Source organism: Pelophylax lessonae, assembly GCF_965119305.1.
Source record: "Pelophylax lessonae genome assembly, chromosome: 12".
In the NCBI taxonomy this organism is placed as follows: Eukaryota; Metazoa; Chordata; class Amphibia; order Anura; family Ranidae; genus Pelophylax; species Pelophylax lessonae.
Window position 1 is genome coordinate 129,180,604 of NC_138779.1, and position 20,790 is coordinate 129,201,393.

At 45.9% G+C, this 20,790-nt stretch overlaps 1 protein-coding gene across 12 annotated transcripts in view; it reads left to right on the forward strand.

The window, feature by feature from the left end:
• PHLDB1 (pleckstrin homology like domain family B member 1) overlaps positions 1 to 20,790 on the forward strand; it is a 190,443-nt gene that overhangs the window by 103,439 nt on the left and 66,214 nt on the right. For 11 of the 12 annotated variants that reach the window (XM_082273468.1, XM_082273464.1, XM_082273463.1 and 8 more), the window contains exons 5-6: positions 14,226 to 14,348; positions 18,896 to 19,962. In XM_082273468.1, the coding sequence (XP_082129594.1) occupies positions 14,226 to 14,348; positions 18,896 to 19,962 (1,190 nt within the window). Of the gene's footprint in view, positions 1 to 808; positions 940 to 14,225; positions 14,349 to 18,895; positions 19,963 to 20,790 lie in introns of those variants that run through there. The other variant, XM_082273460.1, reaches the window with a different exon arrangement.

Below are 20,790 nucleotides of genomic sequence, written 5' to 3' on the forward strand. Positions count from 1 at the left end.
GTGGTAGACAGGGCAGGGTGAGTGGGGGGTGGCAGGAGACAGGGCAGGGTGGGTGAGTGGGGGGTGGCAGGAGACAGGGCATGGTGGGTGAGTCGGGGTTGGTGGTAGACAGGGCAGGGTGAGTGGGGGGTGGCAGGAGACAGAGCATGGTGGGTGAGTGGGGGGTGGCAGGAGACAGGGCAGGGTGGGTGAGTGGTGGGTGGGTCGAGGTTGGTAGTAGACAGGGCATGGTGGGTGAGTGGGGGTGGCAGGAGACAGGGCAGGGTGAGTGGGGGGTGGCAGGAGACAGGGCAGGGTGGGTGGGTGAGTTGAGGTTGGTACTAGACAGGGCAGGGTGGGTGAGTGAGGAGTGGTAGTAGATAGGGCATGGTGGGTGAGTTGGGGTTGGTGGTAGACAGGGCAGGGTGAGTGGTGGGTGGGTGGTTGAGTCGAGGTTGGTAACAGACAGGGCAGGGTGAGTGGGGGTGGCAGGAGACTGGGCAGGGTGGGTAACAGTAGACAGGGCAGGGTGGGTGAGTGGCAGGAAACAGGGCAGGGGACGGAGCAGTGGGTGGGTGAGTGGGGGTTGGCAGGGGACGGAGCAGGGTGAGTGGGGGGAGGTGGTGGTGGACCGGGCAGGGTAATCGGTAGACAGGGCAGAGCCGGCTCTGTGTCGGTAACACGCCGGCAGATTGAGGGCAGTGACTCCGGGGGCCGGTGGGATGGATGGGGAGGGTGTCGGTGTCCCTCCCTTTCCTGCTTTTCCGGCGGGGGGGGGGGGGAGAGAGAGGCGGAGAGTGATTGGTTGCCGGTGCAGTAGGACAGTGCAGTCCCCTCCCCCTCTACTATGATCGCCAGCTGGAAAGAAAGAGATGAGAAAAGAAGAGAAGTGAAAAAAAGAGAGGAGGAGAGGAGAGCGGGCTGAGAAGAGGAGGGGGTGATGTGTCCGGCGGGCAGGCGGTAGGTAATGGCTGTGTGTGAATTGTATATAAACATGGATCGCTCTTCTATAGGGAGGGTTCATCAGATCACACCATTGGATACAAACTTCATCCACACCGATCCGGAGAGCCGGCCATAGGAGACATTGTATCCATTGTGTGCTCCATTGTATGTCAGAGATGACACATCTGGCCGGGCGTACATGGAGATCCTGCTAGCCTGGATCTCTCTCTTCTTGGAGGGGGGAGGGGGGTCATTTACATTCCAGGGGGAGAAGAAAGCAGACGGCTCCAGCGGGTTATTTTTGTCTATATCCGGTGACCGTGTCCAGTACCTGACCTAACTTCCCAGTATAGGATCCCACATGTCCACTCTGCATTCCTACTATTCCCATAGACAGGGGTGGGCTCCAGCCTTCCAGGATCCCCCATGTCTGCCTCTTCTATCATCTCATTCCTATTGTCACACATGAAGATTTATATTTGGGATCAATGGAGGGAATCTAGATTGAAATCACCATGGAATGCCTTAGCTTAGCCAAGTTTTAAACCCAAAAACAAAACTGTCATTTGTTACTTCTTACCAATGTGCTGATTTATATTTATTTTCTTTCTTTGTTTTGGCTTTTTTCCTTTATTTTCACCTGGTGATCCAGACAGTAAATCTGTTTGTTTGTTTTCAACTTCCAAGCAGAATTGACAATACTGCTGTCCAAATGTGTCTTCTTTTCTCATCCATCCAGAATGGAGACTCTCTAAGAAAGGAAGAGTGTTACTGGCTGAGTCACCAGGGGAAAATAATTGGGAAAAAGTCTAAAAGAGAAAATGAGTGCAAACACCAAATTTAAAGTGGAACTAAACTCTGCAAGATACTCCTCTCCACCTTCCAGCAATGCAACCGCCATGCCAGCTGCTGTCATCCTTTCCCTGGCCAACTTTAGGCTGGTGGGTTTTCAGCATCTTGGTTGGCTGATGGGGGGGGGGGTCAGTCATTCTAGCACAGCAATGAAAAATGTGAACAAGAAGTTAGTGTGTCTTTTTGCAAGGGAGACATGCTATATATATATATATATATATATATATATATATATATATATATATATATATATATACTGTATGTATGTGTGAGTGTATATGTGTGTTCTATAATATATATATATATATATATATATATATATATATATATATATATATATATATATATATACTGTGTGTGTGTATATGTGTGTTCATTATATATATATATATATATATATATATATATATATATATATATATATACTGTGTGTGTATATGTGTGTTCTATTATATATATATATATATATAAAATCTGCCTGCTCAACAGATTTTTAAAAGGAGGTTTAGTTCTGATTCAAGGATTGGTATGCTTCAATATATGAGGTTTTTGGTTTGGGGTCTAATACCACTTATGGGACAATAGACTATACAAGAGTTCCATACTTATTCTCAAAGAAAACTTAATTCCTTTTGGAATCCCTTTAGATTTCTCATTAGGAATTGATACTATGGTTTTCATATTATTACCATTATCCATTTTTCTGTTGGCTTACATTCATTAGATTTAGAACTGGTCAGCAGGCCTTTTATAGGGTCCTACAACGGTAGGCTATAGTAAATAATCAGTGTGTATGTATAAGGTATACATGATATACACTCCCTAGCCTCTTATTTTTAGGTAGAACTGTTCACTTGTTTAGTAACAGAAATTGCTAATCAGCCAATAACATGGCAGCAACTCAATGCATTTAGGTGAAGACGACTTGCTGAAGTTCTAACCGAGCATCAGATTAGGGAGTATTTCAAAAACTGCTCTTTTCCTGGGATTTTCACACTCAAACATCTCTAGGATTTACAGAGAATACTCCGATAAAGAAAAAATATCCAGTGAGCAGTAGCTGTATGGATGAAAATGCCTTGTTGAGGTCAGAGGAGAATGGGCCGACTGGTTCAAGATGATAGAAAGGCAACAGTAACTCAAATAATCACTCGTTACAATCAAGGTATGCAGAATACAATCTCTGAACGCACAACACATCGAACCTTGAAGCAGATGTGCTACAGCAGCAGAAGACCACACCGGGTGCCACTCCTGTCAGCTAAGAATAGGAAACTGAGGCTACAATTCGCACAGGCTCACCAAAATTGGACAATAGAAGATTGGAAAAACATTTCCTGGTCTAAAGAGTCTCGATTTTAGCTGTGACATTCAGATGGTAGGGTCAGAATTTGGCGTAAACAATATGAAAGCCTGGATCCATCCTGCCTTGTATCAACAGTTCAGGCTGGTGGTGTAATGGTGTGGGGGATACACTACTACTACACTATTGGCACTACAGGCCAGGCCAGATTTCCAGCTCTAGGTTGGATTGGATACGAGACACATTATTATATGGCCTCTGGTGAGTGCATCTAATTGGTGAAAGGAGAGCACACCGCAAGCAACTTTTCTTTTCACTCGAGGTGTACCAATAGTCACTGCATTTTCTTTCTAGAAGTCTGGTGAGTGTTGTGACACTCTGCACATATCACAGAAGGTTTACCCCACTTTTTGGATTATGGACTATCTTTATTTGGACTATTGTTTTGGTTCACTGTTAGGGTCCATGTACACGGGACGCTGGAAATGGCCGTTTAGGAGCAGTTGGGCGTTTTTTTCAGAAGCCCCTGAACCCATCTACATTTTATCTTATCTCTCCATGTACACCAGGTCGTTTACAGTCATTTGCAGGCAGTTGCGTTCAGGGACTTTTTTTAGAACGCAATTATTTGCGTTCGAATGCGTGTTTCCCGGCGTTTCAAACGCGTCCGAACGCGATGACCCGCGTTTAGCGTTTGCGTTTTTCCATTTTAAAGTGGAATAATTTATTTGACCTCTAGGAACGGTTCTAAACGCAAACGCACGCTAAACGCGGGTACAAACGCGACCGAACGGATGTTTCAAACGTCCTAAAAATTCCAGCATTCAAAGGGACTTTTAACAACGTCCCGTGTACATGGAGCCTTATAGCACATTGCATTGTGCTTAGAACTTTATTATTGTGTATATAATAGTATTAGTGCTGCACATATTTTGTATACATTCACGAGGAGGTTATATATTCACCTTTTTTTGTACTAGCGGCTGTTGTTTCAGACTCCTAGCGCTCACTTTGCACGTGTTTTGGCATTCCTGCATTACTTTTTGCACCTTCGGGGGCAATTTAAACAGACAACTGTTGAACCCGCACAGATGTCTTTCAAATCGCCCCTGAACTTGCACTGAAATCAGAGGCGTAACTAGAACCTTCAGGGCCCCGATGCAAGAAACCATGAAGGGCCCCCCAGACCCCTGGCCGGGGCCCTTCCCTTCAAGCCCGGGGCTCTTCCCACTAATCCTGGGGCTCTTTACTCTCATTGCATGGCCTTTTATTATGGTCCCGCATCAGGATCCTTTCACAAGTTCTGCAGTGGGCCCCCTTCCTGCAATCTTGGGGCCTCCCCACAGTGGTGAAATGCCAGGGCCCGGTCGCAAGTGTGACCTTTGAGATCCTAGAGGTTCACCCACTGTTTTGCTACCGGGCCCCCTGGAGCATGGGGCCCGGTAGCGATTGCAACCCCTGTAGTTACGCCCCTGACTGAAATGCTGGTTTGAAATCAGGCGAGTCCACCCTATCACTAAAATCCCTGCATCTACAGACATCCACGATCTAACACTAACCTATTTTGCCCTGTAAAGAAGAAATCCATATTCACAACTTTTTTGAAGCCGATCTGACTTAATGCCACACTCTGTCATCGGCGGCTTTGCTGTGGAGGCGGGTGCAGAGGACACATCCAACAACGGAAGCCCCATAGTAAGTCTATGGGTGATGTCCATTCCCGTTCATTTCAAAGCTGTTGTTAGCTGTGTCTTCTGTAGAGCTTCTGCCACTGGAAACTGGACCGGGTTGGCTTCAAAAAAGGTATGAATACTGATTTCTTCTTTAAGGTCCTTTCACACGAGCTGAGCGCTCGGCGGACTCCGTTTTTCTTGTGGATGCAGGTGGATGACAGGTCTGTCTCCGCTTACTTTACAGACACGAATTTGATCCTCCACGGATGGAAAATAGGGTTTCCATCAGTCCGGATTTCATGGACAGGATCGGATCGGATCGGATAGCAGCGGGTGTCAGCGGACATGTCTCTGCTGACATCCACTGCTCCATAGAGGTGCATGGAGCATCCGATCAGGTCCTCCTGAAAAACTGACAGGCAGACCGGATCGGAAAGCCCATGTGAAAGGTCCTTACAGAGCTAGATAGGTTGGTATTAGATCTTGGATGTCTGTAGATGCAGGGATTTTAGTTTTAGGGTGGACTTAGGCCCCTTTCACACAGGCGGACCGTTCAGATCCGCCTGTCAGTTTTTTGGGCGGATCTGAACGGTCCCCCCATGCATTCCTATGGGGCATCGGATGTCAGCGGATACATGTCCACTGACATCCGATCCGTCAAACCTGGACGGATGGAAACCCTATTTTCCATCCGTCCAGCGGATCGGATCGGATGAGAATGGACCAACGGTCCGTTTTCATCCGATTTCCCCCATAGAGATGCATGGGGAACTGACACCTGTAGCTCCGCATACAGCGCGGAGACACAGCTGTCATCCTCCTGCGGAACGGACTCCGTCCAACGGACAGAGTGTGTGAAAGAGCCCTTATACTTTATTTGAACAAGTTGAAGTTAGAAGCTGATTGGCTACCATGCACAGCTGCACCAAAGTAAATCTTCCCCTGTTACCATCAAATAATTTGTAGTTTTTAGGGGCAGGCTGGATGGATCACATGGTTGTTTTCTGCTGTCACTCTTCTATGTCTTGTGATTTAGGCACCCCTGTCAGATAGCACAGCCAGGTACTGCAGTCCCTAAGACTATTTAAACGTTTGTGTGCATGTTGTGTGCATTTTTTTTCATACGCAATGTGTATGTTGAGGCAGCTTGAGCCTTTAACGAGCCTAAACATGTAAAACCTATATGCACTTCTTTTGAGCAGTGCAGCGCGTCACATATGCTTTCACCTATATGCATTGCAGTGTGATGCTTTTGTATTGTATGTAATGGGGTGCCATTCAGAGTGACGCACAACATGTTGTAGTGCACTGCAGTAACACATTACAATTTTGAGTTTTAATACATATTTTCTTGTGTGTCTGATTCCAGCCTTAGACCTGCAACCCTTGTAGTGAAAAGCATTTGCTTTTCCCCGATTGCTGGCCCGTCTTCTCCCAATGTGAGTGCTGCTGCACAGGGGGATCATAGGAGGCCAATATCAAGTGTGACCCATGTGCTTCTCTGTATATATGGAAGTTTTAAAATAGATTGTCTAAATTTTACTCCACCGGTTCTCAGGCTCTGCTTACAGGCTTATTCAGTAAGACAGAAAAAAGAGCAATGGCAGCAATTGGCACCTTCTGCTTTCAGGCCTTTGGAAGGGCATGGTGCCGATCTAAATAAAGTGCCAACTTGCTTTTCACTTTCTCCACTGCTTTTGTACAATGAGTGAGACTTATAACCGCTATTGTGCATCCTGTCTTTAAAAAATAAGATGATGCATTTTTATCAGGCATCACACTGTAAAAGAACCTAAATAAAAATTCATATTTTTGTAGAAAAGAGAGAAATGAAAGGGTGGTTGCTGCATTATTCATTGAAGGGGCCTGTTTACACTGTAATGCAGCTTGCCCAACGCAGCACATTGCGTAGAACAGCGGGTCTACCTCCTACAAAACTCTGGAAAGCTGCAGGTTCCCTAACCTCTCACAGTGCCCCTCAACCTTTCAAAGTGCACCCAGGTCTCCCAAGAGCCCTTAGCCCCTACAGTGTCCCCCTAGCTTGCTGCAGAGCCTCCAGCCCCCCATAGAGCTCACAGCACTGCCCCACAGTGCCCACACACAACTCCCATCCCTTCTCCAGAGACCCCATCCCCTCTTGTTGCCCCCAGAGGCCCCCATCCTGTGCAGGGTCACCAAGTCTGTTGCAGAGTCCCCTAATCCCCTACAACCTCCTATAGTGGCCCAGAGTTCCCCTAAACCTCTTGAAGTGCACCCAGGTCTCCTAAGAGCTCTCAGTCCCTACAGTGTGCCCTAGCTTTCTGCAGAGCCTCCAGCCCCTCCATAGTGCTCACAACACTGTCCCACAGTGCCCACACACAACTCGCATCCCCTCCGGTTGCCCCCAGCTCCCTCCCAGAACCCTCATCCCCTACAGGGTCACCAAGTCTTGCAGAGTCCCTTAACCTCCTCCAGAACCTTCACCCCCCCCCCCCCCTATAGTGACACCCAGCCCCAACCAGAGCCTCCCAGCCTTCAGTATATGTTTGGGAATCCCATACTTTATTTTGTGAGTATAACCTTTTTTTTATGAATATGTCAATGAAGGTTTCGGAAAAATTGACCAGGCTTTGGTCTTAATAAAGCTGAGAACCACCGACATAGTCCTATGTGTTCAATGTTCTGTTAAAAAAAAAAAGTAATACATTTACTAATTTTTGGCACGTGGCATGCTGTGACGCACAACGCCACATCACAACACAACACATAAGGCTGGGTTCACACTGATGCAGTGCAGGACCCACATTACCGTATCAGAATCGCAGGGAGTTCACAGTGCGCTCTGGGAACCGCTGCGGATGTCAGTGTGGACATAAAAAAGGGTCCCACACGTTTTTGCTGCGGGTCCAGTGCAAATTGAGCTACACATAATGTATGGCTCAATTTGCACCGCACTGAATTCACATGTCATCTGTAGAGGAATCTGGTGCGATTCCTGTATAAATGATATGCGATATGGTTGACCACATTAGTGTGAACCCAGCGTAAAGGTGAATAAAATGTTTATGTTGCCAGCAGTGCCCTTATTGTGGAGATTTTAGCCTTACTTCCTGTCAGGAAAAGAAGTAAAGGAAAGGCTTTCAACACACACAGGCCCCATTCACATCATCTGTTATAATAAGGCAAAGCATATAAAGACTTCCCATGCACAGTGGCGGTTTTAGGCATGGGCGAACGGGGCAGCCGCCCGGGGCGGCATTTTTTCATGACACATGGGGGGCGGCATGACAGTGCTCCCCAACCCCCGGGCCGCGGACCGGTACCGGTCCGTGGATTAAATGGTACCGGGCCGCCCGAGGATCTTTGAATAATTTCACTGTGGCAGCCGAGCCGAGGCGCAGAGCATTGCTCATCCCACCCCGAGCCCGCCCATTGTGTGACAATAGCAAATGAAAATTCGCTATTGTCACACTGATCCTCCTCCTAACCAATCAGGGAGCGGGTCTTCCTGCTTCCTGATTGGCCGAAAGGCAAACCCCATGCCATTGGCCGAGGAGGAGGCGCCGCGGGAGGACTGAGGAGACGCGGGGAATCCGGGGACTGAACTGAAGAGAAGTGAGGTAAGTGCACGGACGGGTCTCGCGGGGGGAACGCTGGCGCTCTGCATTGAAAGGTGGCACGCTGGCATCTCTACATTGAAAGGGGGCATTGCTGTGGAACTCTGCATTTATTGGGGGCATTGCTGTGGCACTCTGCATTTATTGGGGGCATTGCTGTGGCACTCTGCATTTATTGGGGGCATTGCTGTGGCACTCTGCATTTATTGGGGGCAATGCTGTGGCACTCTGCATTTATTGGGGGCAATGCTGTGGCACTCTGCATTTATTTGGGGCATTGCTGTGGCACTCTGCATTTATTGGGGGCATTGCTGTGGCACTCTGCATTTATTGGGGGCAATGCTGTGGCACTCTGCATTTATTGTTATGTTGTCATGTTATTTTTTCTTTTGGGGGGGCGCCGAGAGGGAGTCTTGCTCGGGGAGCAATTTAATGTAGAACCGCCACTGCCCATGCACCCTGTGTTTAGCATACTTCAGACTGGCAGGGCACCTTACCTCATAGGAAAAAGGTTTGGCTCTTTATTTTAATGGCTGGCAATACACATTGATTTTCTTTCCTGCAACCACGGATGGCGGGAAAGAAATTTTGCTAGATTCCCCCATCAACACAGACAGTGGTGATGCAGGAATCCCTCCTGCCAGGCCATTGTGCTCTCCTGGTGGGGGAAGCCATCCCCTCTGGGAAAAGACAGTGATTATTGCTAGCGGCTATAGCAGCAGCTAGCGATAGTGGCAAGAGAATCCAGTAGGCTGGTTGTACCCAAGTTGATCGATCAATCAACTTAGTACATTGAGCCTGCCCATTAGCGGTTTGAACCGGCCGAGATTCGAACCGTGTATGGCCTGTGCAGTGTTGTTTGTTGCAGTGTGGGTATACTGGCCGTTACTGTAGGGCATTGGGGTGCCAGGCAAAATACATTGCACCGCAACACCCTGCAGTTTTCACAATGCGTACACCTGAATGGGCCAAAACAAAACCCATTTTAGTAAAGTAAGGAGGGTTAGAACTTCTGCCAGTGTTTTTATTGCTGTCTGTGCCTTCCTGTCCCCGTGATACTCACTACCTCCATTTCTTGTACAGACTTCACATGGACAGGAAGTGAAGGAAAATCCCACAACGGAGTCACAGACATAAATAAAAACCTGACAGAATATTTAACTCATTGTCTAAATTAACTATAAGCCTTTGGATATAGCTACATGTAATACTATTACTATATAATCTTCAGGTTACACTAAATGTATTTATAGGATTTTATATTTTTATAGCATGTAAGGGTCTGTGCTATATTACGAATTATATTCAGAAAGTGAAAGTTTCCTTTTTCATCCCTTCTCCTATTTGTTTTATAATTTCCTTTTGGTATTATTGTGTTAATAGAGTGTCATGAAGAGCTTTCCTTTAAGTACATTTTCATAGCCCGAGGACACAAGCTTTGCATGAAAATACCTCAGCTTAACCTCCTACCTCAGCACGTTGTGTGCCTGGAAGTCAGGAATCCAGGAGCCGCTCCCTGCAATTCACCCGATTACCTCACATCTCCTCTCCGCATTTCTGATTGCACGCCCTGAATGACACGCCGCCTGATATCCTGTGATATCCTGCTGGCCTGGGTGCTTGGCTGCTGTTTTTCTGTTATTGTTTATTATATTCAGGTGTGATTTCCTTTTTTTATTTTATGAGGAAAATACTCCAAAAAATGAAGCGAGTTGTTAGAGGCTAAGTAATGTATGCAATATTTCCTAAATTTGGGTGGTGACCTACCCTTTTCTGGTAGGATGTTATGTGAACATGTGCTCGGCCTATAATTAGCAGGAAGGTTTCACTGACTCAGACAAGTGGATTCTAAATTTGAACAATAGATTCAAGCGAAAGTGTATGCTTAAGCCTGGTACACACTACTATTTTTTTATTTATTTCATGTACTTATATAGCACCGTCAATTTACGCAGCGCTTTACATATACATAGTACATTCATATCACTCCCTACCCTCAAGGAGCTTACAATCTAAGGTCCCTAACTCACATTTATACATACACATACTAGAGCCAATTCACCTACCAGCATGTGGAGTGTGGGAGGAAAACGGAGTACCTGGAGAAAACCCACGCAGGCACAGGGAGAACATGCAAACTCCAGGCAGGTAAGGTAGTGGTTGGGATTTGAACCAGCGACCCTTTTGCTGCTAACCACTTCACCACTTTGCCTCCCACTACACCACTGCTACTAGTTTTTTTTTTTTTTTTCAACCCCAGGGTGGATTTGATTTAAATCATGATTTAAATCGCTAGTAAAAAGGCTTGATTTAAATCATAATTTTTAAAAGCGCAACTGTCATCTCTGTTCCGCAGCTGCTCCTCCTCAGACCCGCTGTTGACTCACTAACAGTCCTATTCACTTTATTGGGATGGCTGGTGATGTGGCAGTGACACAACAGGGTGAGGGACGTGGCGGCAGCAGGTGAGCGGACACCCACTAACAGGCGCTGCCATGATGGATCTGAAATGACAAGTGCTCTTTAACCACTTCCCGCCCACCCTATAGGCAAATGACGGCGGGAATGTGGTTGTATTATCCTGACCGGACGTCATATGACGGCGGCAGGGTAATACAGCTCTGCGCGGACCCGGGGGGGGGGGGGGGGTGGTCGGCACTGGTAATCAGATCATTGATTACCAGTGCAGACCCTCGGGGGGGGGGGGGGTGCCACTAGAACCACCAGGGATGCCCACCCATGACCCCAGGGATGCCCACCTATGACCCCAGGGATGCCCACTATGGCCACCAGGGATAACAATCAGGGCTCAGGGAGCCCCCCATTGCCCTCCCCATCAGTGCTGCCCGCCAGTGCCCTCCCTATCAGTGCTGCCCGCCAGTGCCCTCCCTATCAGTGCTGCCCACCAGTGCCTATCATTGCCATCTATCAGTGTCGCCCACCAGTGCCGCCTATCAGTGCCCATTAGTGCCCATCAGTGCCGCCCGCCAGTGCCGCCTATCAGTGCCCACCAGTGCCACCTATCAGTTCCCATCAATGCCGCCTATCAGTGCCCAGCAGTGCCGCCTATCAGTGCCCACCAATGCTGCATATCAGTGCCGCCTATCAGTGCCACCCCATCAGTGCCTCCTCATCAGTGCCTGTCAGTGCAGTCTCATCAGTGTGTATCAGTGCAGGAAAAAACTTATTTATTTATTTACAAAATTGTATAACATAAACAAAAAAACTTTTTTTTTTTTTTTTCAAACTTTTCGGTCTTTTTTTATTTGTTTAGCAAAAAGGAAAAAAAAACCAGAGGTGATCAAATACCACCAAAAGAAAGCTCTATTTGTGGGGGGAAAATGACATACATTTGGTGTAGGTACAGTGTTGCATGACCGCGCAATTGTCATTCAAAATGCAACAGCGCTAAAAGGGGAAAATTGGCCTGGGCAGGAAGGGGGTGAAAGTGCCCTGTATTGAAGTGGTTAAATGTAAGGACTTATTCTTGCTGGTAGGTAAAAATATTTTAATATATGCAAACAAAATGAAGGTTTCCTATTTAAGCTGTTAGTAAAACAGCGATATCAGAACCGATTCAATCATACAGTTTGTTGTGTGAATGGATCAATGCAGTGCATGTTATCTTAGCTTGTAGAGCTTGGATTCATTGAATGAGTTCACAAAAAGTGTAAATATTGCAGAATATACAGCCTCACTCTACATAACTAAGCTCAATATCATGTTGAATAAACGTAAATAGAAAACTATCTCTAGATAGATTTTTTTTCTCCAAAAGCCTTTTATTAACCAGTTCTAGACCGGAAGGATTTTCCCCCTTAATGGACAGGCCACTTTTTGCGATTTGGCACTGGTTACTTTAATGAAAAATTGCACAGTCCTGCGACACTGTACTGAAATAAAATTGACGTCCTTTTTTTTCCCACAGTTAGAGCTTTTTTTTTTTTTTTTCTTCTTCTTTTTGCGCTATAAACAAAAAAAGGAATAAAAATTGTAGACAACCTTGTGTATATTGCATACTTTTGAGCTTGTCAGGTCCATAACGCAAAAATGTGAAAAAAAAAAAAAAAAAAAGGCTAGACCAAAGAATGGTAAATAGCCAATTTGTATAAACAAAAAAAAAAAAAAGAAACAATTCTGAAAAAAAAAAAAAAAATTCACATTCATGTTTTATCCTTATAGGCCAATAAGGATTCTGCTACATATTTTTGGTAAAAAGAAAATTGCAAAAAGCGTATATTGATTGGTTTCGCAAAAGTTATCGCGTCTACAAACTAGGGGAAAGATTTGTCATTTTTATTTATTTTTATTTTTTTTACCAGTAATGGCGGCAAACTGCTATTTTTAGCAGGACTGCGACATTGTGGCGGACAGATCGTACTCCGAACTGACATTTCTGACACTTTTGGGGGTACCAGTGACATTACTACAGTAATTAGTGCTAAAAATATGCACTGTTCCTGTAATAATGACACTGGCAGGGAAGGGTTAATTGTGAGCCTAGGGGAGTGTTTACGAACTATGGGAGGAGGGACTTGTAAAAAGATCATAGAGACCTGTGATCCTATATAGAAGGATCACAGGCGCTCTGTGATAATTTCAGAGAGAACAACGGTTTAGCTGTGTTTACAACAGCTGACCGTCCTCTCTCGGCGGGGAGCGAACGTGGGTGCCCGGCGGCAATCGCGGCCGCCGGTGCCGTGGATCCGCATCCCTCTGCCTAATGGGAGGGGGGGGGAGCATGCCGCCGGCAGTGCGCAGTCGCCCCCCAGCACCACTCCCGTGACCAACATACCCCTATGACGATTTGCGCAGCCGAGCCAGCCTGCAGCAGTAAAACTACAGGAGGCAGTCGGCAAGTGGTAAAATAAACTTGATAAAAATCGAAGAAATCCGATTTAAATAATAATAAAAAAAAATAATAATTTTTTTTTTTTTTTTTTCCATTATTGATTTTTATCCACCCTGTTCAACCCAGTGAGCTGAATGGAAAAAAAAACTGACAGCTCAGGTCAGAGCCCCTGTATTAACTATGCAATGTTAGTACAGCAATCTCCCCTGCTGTTCTGATGTGTTCTGACAGGGGGATGGCCCCCCACCAGAACACTCCACTCAGCGCTCTCAGCCATTGGCTGAGAGCACTGATCGGGAGCCCATTGGCAGCAGACCTTTTTCGATCATGCCCCTTCGACAGAAGCCGTCGGACCGGCTACAGTACATACGCTGCCCGACATTTGGCCCGTGTGTACTAGGCTTTACTGTTTGTGAGAGTCTGTCAAGCTTCCAATGGTTAATGTTTCAAAGTCCTCATCCTCCACATCCATCAAGGCAAGCAAAATCGTATCATTGGGGTAAAAATTGATTTTGAAGTGTATATATGTGACAGTTCTGGAATGCCAGAATGGAATGTCAGCTACTGTAGGTTGCTTGTAAATAAGTAACCGACAAGTCTTGAGTTTGTTTGAAATATGCTTGAGAATGTGATCTGGTATAATTGACAAACCCTTCTGGCTAAAGGATATCGCATAAGTAAGTGCATTTTACTGTTTGTATACAACATTGCAGAACATCTAATGAGGTGATCGATAGGTGGAATAGATCATTGTAATCAGTAATCTGTTGAAGCCGTAATGCACGGGAGGCCACTCTGTTCTGATCCAGAACCCCCAAAAAAAAAAAAAAAAGTAAAAAATAATAATAATTACATCTGTCTGTTATTAAAACAAAATCCCCTTTCCATGTTCCCCAGGGGTTTGGGGTTTACCTTTCCATTTTTTTCTGAAAAGGAGGAGTAAACATTTATGGATGTTTTACTATTGTATTAATACTATTATTATTATTATTATTTAATTTATTTGTTTTTTACCATTTTTTTAGGATGTATGATCTGTTTGGGCCAATCTACTTTTCTGAGATTTAACCACCCAGCAGAAGCTCACTGGATGAAAACCATGATTCCTTCAACCGGTAGAAGCCCTTCCACAGCCCTGTACTCCTCTGGTAAGACCTCTACAAGAAACACAACTGTATTTGTGACTGACAATCACTAGCTCTCTGGTCACTGAAGGCTGATAACTGAGTGATCAGCAGTCTTTGATCACTCAGTTTCGGTCTTAGCGGGGGACAAATGCAGCATTGGATTAATATTGCATTAACCTAGGTACAAAGTTCAAACACTTCTTTACAATAGATAGATGCGGGTAAACAGTAATTTTCTGATACCCTAACGTCTTATAGTCCATAACATGCACCCAGTGAAATATGACAAACCCTCCGCTTTTTGCCCAAATGGTAACAAGAATAAATGTTAGAAGCATTCTGTATGTCTGTGTTGGTCAGGGAAGAAACAAAGGAGAGTCCTATTGTCGGACACCACTTCGAAATTACAAAATGAAATAATAGGGTATCAGGAAGAACGCTTCTTGTTTTAAACCTGCCTTTAAAGCAGGCATGTCCAACCTGCGGCCCAGAACCACAGGCAATGTGGCCCACTGCCCCCTGACAATATTTAATTTTTTTTGCTGGGGAGGAAGGAAGTCGAGTCGGGGGCAAGCCACAGCAGCTTCCAACTTACTGTAGGCGGAGGCTGCCTTGGAGGAGAGGGGGGGGGGGGACGAGCGCGGCCGGATTACAAAGAGAGTGGGGATCTCCTGCTTACCTGGCGGTCACTGTCATATGAAGCCCCGCCTCCTGGATCAGCTCCGATGATAGACAGCACATTGGTGACATCTATCATAGGAGCCGGTCCAGGAGGCGGGACTTCGTATGACAGCGGTCGCCGGGTAAGCGGGAGTTCCCCGCTCTGTGTAATCCAGCGGCTCTCCTCTCTCTTCATTGCAAACTGCATTGGATGGGCACGCACTGGTGAGGCTGCATTTGATGGGCTTACATTGGTAAGGCTGCATTGGATGGGTACTGATCAGGCTGCATTGGATGGGCATGCTCTGGTGAAGCTGCATTGGATGGGCACTGTTTAGGCTGCAATGGATGGGCACTGTTTAGGCTGCATTGGATGGGCACGCACTATCAATGTGGCCCAGAGAAGCCAAAAGGTTGGACACCCATGCTTTTAAAGTGATTCTTTTTTTTTCTTCCTTTTAAAATAACAAACCTGGTATGCTTAAAGCGGAATCCCCCCTCCCCCTTAAAAAATTAAAAGTCAGCAGCTACAGTAAATACTGTAGCTGCTGACTTTTAAATAGTAGAACTTACCTGTCCAGGGAGCCCGCGATTTCGGCACCCGAAGCCGATTTACGTATCGGCTCTCGGGTGCTGCCGCCACCATCCAGGGTAAGGGAACCTGGCAGTGAAGCCTCTCGGCTTCACTACTGGTTCCCTACTGCGCATGCACAAAGCGTTTGCGCTTTCTAATTGTCCCAGTGGCGGAGGAAAAAGGAGGGGGCTGAACTTCCGAGGTACAGCGCCGTGGTGCTGTCTCCCAGGAAGTGAAGAAGGGTACCTGTCAAAAACAGGTACCCGTTCCCCCCCTCCCCCCTGAAAGGCACCGGAGGGGGGGAGGAAGCAGATCAGCGGAGTTCCACTTTTAAGTGGAACTCCGCTTTAACTGCTCTGTGCAATGGTTTTGCACGGAGCAGCCCCTGTGCTCTTCTTCTCGGGTCCCCCACTGTTGCTCCTGCCTTCTCCCACACCTAATGGCTCCTTCTGCTGTTTCTGAGCCAGTGAGGAGAAGGAGAGCAGAGAGAGCCTCTGCTCTCATGCACATTGCTGGATTGAGATCAGGCTCAAGATTGGTAAGTATATTGGGGGGCTGGGGATTGGGGACTGCATGCAGAAGGTTTGCAAATAATACATGTAAAAAACCCTTCTGCCTTTAGAGCAACTTTAAAGTATATTTGATCCCTCAAATAACCTATATTAAACCTATTAAGTTTAAAATAGAAAATGCAAGGCCAACGTGTGTGTGTATATAACACACACACACGCACACACACACGCACACGCACACACACACGCGCGCACACACACACGCACACACACACACGCTGACATGCGGATAGCTGGTCAGTGTCTACTCTGCTTATGCAGAGCGGACACAGACACAGCCCGCTCTCCTCTATGGCCTTTTAGATGTAAACGGACTGCGTGTCAATTTACACTCGACTGCCATCCAAACCCATTTGCAAGATGGATGGGGAACGGATCCCTATACGTCTGTTTTTTAGCGGATACCATCACATGTCGGTGGATGTCAACGAACACATGTCCATTGACGCCCGCCACTCCATAGAGGGGATTGGAGGGTCCGATTGGTCCACCTGTGTGAAAGGGCCCTAAGGGGCTTAGAGAGGTGAGGGTGGAGACTGCAGGAGGTGTGTCAGCAAGAGGCAAAGAGAGCAATATGCTGATCTTCCCAGTGAAGAGCTATGCAGGTGGGCATGTCAGCACAAGACTTGGTCATTGGAGGACAGGCAGGCTGCTCCCAGAACAGCCAGAAAACTGATCACGCTGGGATGGATGAGCTTCTATTCCTAGTTGGGTCAATTTGAAATAGGAAAGCAATGGGATTGGCAGGGTCACCAGGAATTTCACATCAAGGAAGAAATGCAAAGAGAACAAGATACGTTTTAACACAAGTACATGGTACAACTTACACATATCAGGAATATGAAATGTTAGGGTAACATACACTTTAAAGTAAGCAAGCCTGCAGGTCATTGAGAGCACCTGTCTCACCCACAGTTTAATGGGCACCTAAGTCCCAGCGGGCCCTACACAGTCTAGACAAATAGTACATTTGCCACTGTGTCAGTTACTGTATATATGTAGAGCATGTGACCAGGTTAATGTAATCTTATAGTGCTGCAAAGCAGACCTTGGGAGGATATATATGAACACCCTCAGACTTCAGCCTCAAAGAAGGATTCAGTTAGCTTATGTATGTCCTGCTTCTAAGGCCACATTCCTATGCATGCACCCTAGCTATGTATTAAGACTCTTTAAAGAATTTATTTTTTCATTTTATTTTCCATTTGCCTAGCAATGACTTTGATTGGGTAATAAATCAGGATATTGTGAGGGATTTTAAGGGACTCTGTCGCTTCCTCTGAAAATTCCAAAGAACTGCTTGCTGCAGCTGACCGGGCAATTGGAAGTGACAGCTGAAGTTAGTACAGGAGACAGGGAGAAGGTCATTTTCAGTGCAGAGAGCTGGTGCCTTCTAATAGAGAATGTAGTACAACAATTGCTATCATCCAGAAAGGGGGGAAAGACATGGATACAAGATCTAGGAAAAATATTACTGTCAGTTCTGAAGAAATGCAAATCCATATATAATAAACCTTTTGCTAAAATTTTAATTTCAAAGAAAGATTACTCCAGGAAAGTGCAGTGTTTGTTTATTGCACCATTTATTGTGATGGAAAGCAGCACCAATCAAGGGGATCTGTCAATCAACAGAGGTGAAGTGAAGTGTGAAAGGTACAATTCCTGCAGAGAAAAATAAAGCTGCTTTCTGCAAAGGAATGGCTTGTTTCTCCCAATGAGCCAACACATAGCTCTGGCTTCCTGTGAATGCTTTTTTTTTTTTCTGGAAGATCTGGGAGACTTGACATTACATGGGCTTGATATGATACATCATAATTAGATGTAATTTATCCCATCGTCGTAGGCGTAAATTGTAGCCATTGTAAGAAGGTAAGATGCCAATTATTTTGTTGCCGAAAATATAACCTCCCATGTGTTCATGAGCAGTGGGAAAACTCTCCATCCCAGTCAGTGAGTAGATTCTCAAAAAGAACCAATGCTGGGCTCTTTAAGGGTAAAGCAACAGGTTATTTTAAGGGCTCATTCAGATGGGCGATTAATCCTATCCTTCATGCAGAGCTGCTGGCAGATGCATGTGGATCGACCTTGAAGCTGAGTGCAGGCAGCCCATTGCAGTGGATGCTGCAAGCACACAAGCGCGTATCAAAATTTGTAACCAGCTCTGCACTGAGGATGGGATTAATCGCCCATCTGAATGAGCCTTAAATTATATTCTCCTTTTGGTCCTCTTCTTGCCTTTTACTTAGTTTAGCCAACAGGAAGAAGACACTCCCCGTAGTTTTCAAGTATGGGGGAAACATTTGTCAAAAAGACTTCAAAAACAGGCTCTACCAAAGCAGTCTTTGCTTTACAGGCCTTACATGGGCACTTAAGGTAATAACCCTCTTGCTTTTCTTGAGAGCTAGTTAATCTCCACATTTGGTTGAGATATATCTATTCCAGCCTTTGCAGTGGGACAAGCACGTACAACTGCATGAAAACTTCCATCAGGGTGCAATATTTACTGTAGTTTATAAAAAATGAGGTTCTAACCTTTTTCCCTTCTTCGTTGCTAAAGCTAAAAAATAAAATTTGGACTTGGGCATTATCTTCTTCAAAGCTTTAGCCATAGTCAATAGACTGGTACCAGTATTATATGCATTTGTTGTTTTTCTGCTATACTGAACATACAGAACACTCGTTACACACAATGGTTAATCAAATGTTACACTGTCCATTAAATTCATATTCTCAGGTTTTCCAATTTTTTGCTTTCCTTCCAGAAACTTTGCCCTCCATGTTGAATGGTTCACGTGATGGATACCAAACAAGTATACCTTCACATACGTCACTAGTAAGCTCTATTGAGAAAAACCTTCAAGATATCATGGACTCTTTGGTTATCGAAGCCCCCCCTCTAACAAGGAAGATGTCCCAGACATCAATTCACAGTATTTCCTCAATGTCTAATGGAAGAAGTCAGCGCTGCCTGGTTTCACCACCTACAAGTCCCCTCTCCTCCAACTCTGGATATGAAAATGCTTTTTCTTCTCCATTATCCTCCTCTGGTAGTGGAAGTCTTACCAGTCCCTCAGCTGGACAGGATATGGTAAACTCAACAGTACCTCCAGTTGTGCCTCTTAGAACCTCAAGTTTTAGTCATTCTTTACCACATCAAACACCCACATATGGGGGCAGCAGCTTGGATTTACGATCTCTACGTGGGGGCAGCAGTTCTATGCTTAGTCCACCTAGTCCAGGTCCAGGGAGCAGAGTAGGGGGTCTTAGTGTACCTAGCAGCCCCATCCTGGGCAGCAAATATCAACATTCACTTTTGGATAGACCTTCTAGTCCTTACAGGGAGACAATGTCAGTTGCAAAGAGTTTGCCTCCTGACAGTCCAAGACTAGTGCGCAAAAACATGGAAACTATAAGTATGAGAGACCTTCCCCCACCCAGTCCTTCTCTGTCACGAAAAGGCATTCCTGGTTCTTCCAAAACTGCATCAGAAAGTCCATCAAGAGTTCCTGATAGCCCCCGTGCTCCAACCCGCCGCAGAGTGGGTAGTGCAAGTTCCCCTGGTTCTGAAGACAATGTCTTCTCCAGGCAGTTTCGGGATCGTAGTCCTTCACCCTCCAGTTTTCAAGAACCTCCTCGTCGGCTGACTCCAGCCTATAGCTATGGATCACTATCCACTCCATCTCAGAGTCCAAAAGCTCAAAGAAAGGCACATGGACTGAGAGAACGCAAAAATAGCATCACTGACATCAGCGGCAATCAGGAAGAACTATTGGATTACCATCGAAGACAGAGGGAAGAAAGGCTAAGAGAGCAAGAGATGGAGAGACTGGTAAGGGCAGAACACTATTTACATATAATTGTGTGTGTGTGTGTGTGTAGGTGTGAAGGTATGACAATGCACAGTTTGTGCAGTAGTGGAGTTCAGAGGGTATGACAAGGGGGGGGGAGGGGATTATTTGCCTGTTCATAGGGTTGTTCTATGGGCAGTGTGTGCAGGAAAGAAGTGTGGCGGGTATGACAGGAGGCATTATGTACAAGAAAGGTGTGCAGAGGGTATGAAGGGGGCAGTATGTGCAGTAATAGAGTGCAGTACGTATGTACAGGAGGAAAGCATATTGGGCATGAAGGGGGAAATAAGTGCAGGAGAGGAGTGTGGAGGGTATGCCAGGAGGCATTCTATACAGGAAAGAAGTGTGGAGGGTGTGACGGGGACAGTATGTGCAGGAATAGAGTGTGGTGCAGTGCAGTGTGTATGTATAGGAGAGAAGCATCTTGGGCACGAAGGGGGAAATAAGTGCAGGAGAGGAGTGGAAGGTTGTGACAACCAGCAGAACAGCTCATCTTTTAAAAACCAAATGGTTGTCACTGATCTTTCAGTAATTAGCAACAATAATGCATTTGAACTCCTAAAAGAGGGTTTTACAGCAGAGTAATACAGGTTGAAATTGTTGTAACGAAAACAGCCAGCTCAAGTTGAGGCAAGGTACGTAGGGAGGTGGTAGGGGTGTGTTTTCAGTACTGTGGCTGCAATACTGCTGGCACATTCCCCACCACCGCTGCTGAGGTGGCCTGCAGACTGTGAAGGTGGTGGAAAGGAAAACACGACCATTTAAGCAGTTTTTGGGAATGTGTCATGGAGTACTAGAACAGTGGAGGT